Source organism: Limulus polyphemus, unplaced genomic scaffold (genome assembly GCF_000517525.1).
Source record: "Limulus polyphemus unplaced genomic scaffold, Limulus_polyphemus-2.1.2 Scaffold1179, whole genome shotgun sequence".
Classification (NCBI taxonomy): domain Eukaryota; kingdom Metazoa; phylum Arthropoda; class Merostomata; order Xiphosura; family Limulidae; genus Limulus; species Limulus polyphemus.
In genome coordinates this window covers 201,876-208,003 of record NW_013666789.1, presented here as the reverse complement: position 1 = coordinate 208,003, position 6,128 = coordinate 201,876, and the positions used below count along the sequence as shown (strand labels likewise).

At 32.0% G+C, this 6,128-nt stretch overlaps 2 protein-coding genes across 5 annotated transcripts in view; both read left to right on the top strand.

The window, feature by feature from the left end:
* The window catches only part of LOC106462482 (probable GPI-anchored adhesin-like protein PGA55), a 38,760-nt gene that overhangs the window by 31,922 nt on the left and 710 nt on the right, over positions 1 to 6,128 (top strand). The window contains exon 4 of the mRNA XM_022389758.1: positions 4,259 to 4,389. Coding sequence (XP_022245466.1) covers positions 4,259 to 4,389 — 131 coding nt within the window. The remainder of the gene's footprint in view (positions 1 to 4,258; positions 4,390 to 6,128) is intronic.
* LOC106462485 (putative epidermal cell surface receptor) overlaps positions 4,276 to 6,128 on the top strand; it is a 31,145-nt gene continuing 29,292 nt past the window's right edge. For all 4 annotated transcript variants that reach the window (XM_022389763.1, XM_022389765.1, XM_022389764.1 and 1 more), the window contains exon 1: positions 4,276 to 4,389. The gene's annotated coding sequence lies outside the window, so the exon portion shown is untranslated. The remainder of the gene's footprint in view (positions 4,390 to 6,128) is intronic.

Here is a 6,128-nt window from a genome sequence, read left to right as displayed (position 1 = left end):
ACTTGTGACTCAGTCTATTATAAGATATTAGTTATAAAGGAAACAGTGTACAGTATTGTAATTTACTGATGACTATTGAGGAATATTAAATACCATTCGATGATCAATCCGAGCCATACATACATATGCAGTGCTACCGCCTGCCTGATACAGTTATTACTTGTATATATAGAAATGCTAATAACGCTGTAGTATGGATATACGCATCTTCTCTCTCTTATCTAACCGCTAGTACATAAAAAAATAGTGTAAATTGCCTACGTATGTATGTATATATAATTTCATGTTTCTATGTCTATTTGTTTATAATATATGACACTGAGTTGTAGGTGATCTCTTAAGATCAAATTCTTACATTCCAATATAAGGTGAAGACTTTGGACCAAAGCAACCACCCTTAGCTTGTTTATGTTTGGTTTAAATAATATCTAAGTTTCCAGGACTAAATTAAACACCAATTAATAAACTGTGCAGATTAAGAGATACAATATTGTATTTCACAATTTGCTGATAAACACTTTTAGTAAATTATACCAAACGAAAGGAAAAGAAAAAACATGCTATTTAGGAAATTATACCAAATGAAAAGGAAAAAAGAAAAAAATGTGCTTCATGACAAACATAATTAAGATGTACAGTGTTACTGTAAGGAAACTCCCATATTAAAAATAATTACACCAAAAAAAACTACTTGTTCTAGAGGAACTAAACTTCACCGAAAGAACATAGATCCATGAGTTATAATCTGGTAAGTTTCAACATGGTACAAATTGTTACAAAACTATATTATACTGTTTATCTAAATCGCTTTTCTCGTATACTAACACTGCTTTCATTTCTCACTCTCTGTTATTCACACGAGGCTAGTTATTTCTGTAAAATGCATGCCAGTATGCAGGATATTGTGAGATTCAATTAACATATCCAGAAGAGATTATGCTTACAGTAAATTCTTCGATGGATATGCTTGTTTAATAAGCTTATCGAGAATGACAGAAGTAAAACTTGAACGTTTTTGACCATATTTGAAACACACTGAAGCATGTCTGAATCACATGAATAAAATTGATCTTTCTCAATGTGCTTCTGATGAAACTAAGCTCCACGAAGAAGTAGGTTTAAGATATACGGATTTTATATGTAAGGTTTTCTTTATAATCATAAATGTTTTTTTCTTTCAAAATTGCCTTCTTGAACAAAAAGTTACAAAAATACATTCTTAAAACTGTTTACACAGTTTACGAGATTTTAAACAACGTATTTGACGTTTATATTAGCACATCTGGTACAAGATAATTTTTGTTTGTGTTAATTTCAGTTGCGTAAGGCTAATTTAAATAATGAGTAAGAAAGAACAAAAATAATTCAAATAACAAGTAGAGAAAACAAGGATAACTTAAATCACAAGTAAGGAGAAAACAGGGATAATTAACAAAAAAGTAGAAGACAAGGATAAATCGTCGGTAAAAACAGTTCGGAATTAAAATAATTATTAAAAATCTCTGATGGAGAGTGAGCTACTTATGAAGACCAGAAATATAATGATGTTAAATAACACACATAGAGATACGTATGTCAATGAAGACAATCTGATATAACAAACTCGCTAAAATATTTAATGTTATCAATAGGTATACCAGAAAAATAAAACCTATAATGATGAAAGTGTAATTGAATCATCAGTTGGGTACTGTCCGTTAATGGTATTTTCTTTTGTAATGGTATATAGAATTTGATTGTTGAGCACATAGCTACACAATAGGCTATCTGCACTTTGCCCACCGTGGTGATCGAATCAGGATGTAATAACACCTCCTCAAACTTACAGCTGAAGTAGTAACTAAACAGAAGACTAGTGAAATTAAAAGGATCTCTCCTAAAATATGGCTTATTATTCTAAATTTAGTTTTAGAACTTACGACAAAAATGAAGCGTTGATAATGCCTTGAAATATTAAAGGATCTCTCGTGACACTATTAATTTTGTTAATAAATTTACTGGATAATTTTCTTTTTTCTTTTTTTAACTCTCGATCTCAAACAAAACTTGGGAAGAATTATTTCTAAAATTTGGTTAAGTATTATGTCCATACCAAATCACTTTTTATTTGTCGAGCTTCGTAAAGAAACAGAGTTTTGTCGGAAATAACAAAAGTACAAATCATACTTGAAAAGCACAAAAACATTTACAAAATTTATATTGAGGTTTATGTAGTTATTCACTCGCAATCTGGATCGGGCGTCATGGTCAGTGTGTTATGACTGGGAGAATCTGAGGGTTCCGGGTTCTCGGCCCCTTGCTGCAAAAACGCAATTGAAATAATATTATATTACCGATTTTCTTGTGTCTATCTGTCCATTGCACTGTTTTGAATGCTTTTGTTATGTTTATTATTTTCATCACGATGTAACCTATTTCTTTCCGTGCATAGTCAATTGAATAGTTATGCCATTACCTTAAGATATTAGAACACACATTACGTAATTTGAGATTAGACATATACAAACACGCAGAATATATTATGCAGTAAACCATGTACACGGATTAAAGGGTAGTCTTTTGAGGAAGACCCGAACGGGGACGACCTTTTGCAATAAAGAATCACAGATGTAAAGCCACGAACCACTTTAGTGTTACTAGGACAACCAAAGAAGTTTGTCCTGTAACCTAGTAACGTTCCTATTCGAATACGAATAGCTTTTTAGTAACTTTACAAAGCGAGATTGTGAAATTAGTAGAGCCATCTAGTGACAACTAAAACAAACCAGAAACTCTTTTTAAGATTTCTTGTTTCTTTGTTCTTTGTTTACATTTTTTTACAACAAAATGGGGTAGTTGACAGTTGTTATTGTAAAGTGTATATTGTATTTATACAATGCATTTTGTATATATGTATGGACTATCTCCTCGACTTTAGATTATCCGAGTCTGCCTCTCATGGCTGATTTTGCCAACTCCAAAACTTTTGAAGGAGAAAAAATGCACTAATTAATGTGAAATAATATATGAAAGTATTCCTTTCGTAGGGGGCTATGCCATATAGATCAGAAGACCCCCAAGCTATCGCAAGTATGTCTGCCTGGTTTGGTCCTGCTAGCTCCAAAACTGTAGGAGAGGTTCGCAGAGAAACAAACACTTAACGTGAATTAATCTAGAATTTTAAATGGTCCAAGCATCATGCGACTAGCGTTTGTGTAGAAGATGGATTTATAAAATTAAACCTTAAATATTTAGGTAATTCAAAACTTGGAGCGTTGAGAACTAAATTGCATCGTGTAATCGTATTTTTCTGTAAAAAAATCTAGGTGCAGTAGATACTTGCATCATGTCTTGACAATCATTAGGATAAAATTCGTAGAATCAAGACAAACATTATCTCGTGATACCCATCGGAGGAAAACTTATAGAAATTAGTCTTTAGTTTTATTACGTGACCAACATTTATATAGACGTTCTATAACTAAGATTTTAAATCCATCGCCGTGATGACGATGGAGTACGGTGCGTTACCAGAACTTTGGGAACATTATCTACTGGTGGATCTAAAGGTTTAGAGAAAGCACTATGAAAAGGAAATCTCATACCTTTACCATAACACATATATATAATTATGATAACTTAGGTTGTATTTCCACTTAGCTAACAACTCATTAACGCATGGAACATTTCTAGGGTAGTGAATACAGCTCCAAGTATTAATTTTCTTTCCACTTTAAGAGTAAAGTAGTAAGGGAGTTCTGAAAGTAAACCAAAAACTAATGTTGGTTATCACATCATAGAATTAAAGTTTCAATATCACAAATTCTATATAAATATTTGGTCACGTGATGGAATCATACTGTAAATTATATTGATTTTATTCAGATGTTTGTCAAGAAATGAATAAAAGTTTACACTTTATATCAATTAAGTTTTCGGCCTCATATTAAAATTGTCTCGATTTTGCATATTCTGTTTAGATGGTAGTCATGCGATCTAATTAAAAATAATATCTCAATTCTACACATCATGTAAATATGTGGTCACGTGACGGTATCAAAATATGAGTTCTATACAACATGTAAATATGTGGTCACGTGATGGAATCAGACTGTCAGTTCTACTGATTTTATTCAGAAACTTGCTAAAAAATGAAACTAAAGTTTCAATTCAACAAATCCTATCCAATTTTTAGAACTCGTAATGAAATCAATATCTAAATTTCATAAATTCTGTTTAGATGGTTTTACGCGATCTAATTAGAATCTCAATTCTACAGATTATGTTTATATCTGGTTAACCCTTGCTTGGGATGACTTCAAACTTCCTAACTACCAGGCTGGTTATATTGTGGAATACAGAACCAAGGAAGGGGAGGACGGAAAACCAGGAGAGTGGATACAAATTCAGGTACAGAGTGATAAGTTGGTTGAAGTATCTATTCTAAGGCTATGTGGGACAAATGAAAGCTTTAGAATTTGTTTTTATAGCAACATTCATAAAGTATCTAAAGTTTTCAACCCTGTATGTAGCTGTACTATTTAAAAGGATGTGCCATGTAGTTTCCAGACAAACCAATAATTACCGTAAAAGATGGGTTTGGTACTAAATTAGCAATACTAACATTAATATAGGCTATACAACTGGCTTACAGCATGTAATTCAAATATGTATAACAGGCCTAACGAAATACAAGCATGCGATGAAAACGCAAGAGAAACAACGTTTGTTTATATGCCTTATTATTAACATGCTCATTTCGAATTTGTCCGCAAAAGTGCACACAAATAACTTTTAAACTAACCGTTAGCTACTGTATCCTATAACAGTGGTTTAAACTAATCTTTAGTTACTGTATCCTACAGCAGTAATGTAATCAGATAACTAATTAAATATAACTTTCTTACGCTCTACTTATAAAGATTGGAATGCATTGTTTCATCAATTTCAGTATCCTCGCTGGTAACAATATTTTCGGTCGAAATCTCAATATATATATCAGATATCTCCAAGTTAGCTGGAATAACTAGATGTAAAAAAACAGAAAGCTACTGTATAATTCTTTTGGCGAAAAAAATCTAGTGGTGTAAAATTTCTCAGCCTGCAAAGTATATGTGCAATTTACTGTGATAAAGCATTTTATAAGGTTTGTGATAGTATCACAAAAATAGACTTGTGAAATAACCTTCAAAGGATTGAAAACTTAAGTAGTCATGTCATTTTTATTAGAAAATGATCGCAGGCTGAAGAGAATAAAACAACACTGAATCTATTTGGAATGTCTGTTTTTATTAGGAAAATATCCCAGGCTAAAGGGAATAAAAGCATATACATGGATTTATTTGGAATGTCTGTTTTTATTAGGAAGATGTTCTTCCAGGCTGAAGAAAATAAAACAACACTTTACTCTATTTGGAATGTCTGTTTTTATTAGGCAAATGTCCCAAGTTAAAGGGAATAAAACCATATACTTGGGTTTATTTGGAATGTCTGTTTTTATTAGGAAAATATCCCAGGCTGAGGGGAATAAAAGCATATACTTGGGTTTATTTGGAATGTCTGTTTTTATTAGGAAGATGTTCCAGACTGAAGGAAATAAAACAACACTTGGGTTTGTCAAGGATGTCTGTTTTTATTTTTAAAATATCTTGATTTTGATAGAGATAGGAGGAATACTTGTTTCTACTAAGGAAAGATCTCAGGCTGAAGTGAGTTAAAACAACACTTGATTTGGATAGGATTTTGTTTGTCAGGAATACCTGTTTTTACTAAGTTCCCAGGCTGAAATAAATAAAGCAAATTTGAAATTGTTAGGGATGTTTATTTGTATTAGGAAATGGTCCCAGGGTGATATAAATAAAATAACGCTTGAGTTTATTTGTAATGTATATTTTTAGTTTGTTTGTTTGGAATTAAGCACAAAGCTACACAATGAGCTATCTGTGCTCTGCCCACCACGGGTATCGAAACCCGAATTCTAGCGTTGTAAGTTCGCAGACATACCGCTGTGTCACTGGGGGGTCTATTTTTAAGTAAAGTACGTTTTTACTGGACCAAACGTTTTCATGAAAACTACCATTTGGTACACATTATATAAATATATATATATATAAACATTTTGTTTAAGCTAATATGCGCATTCTTGTGAT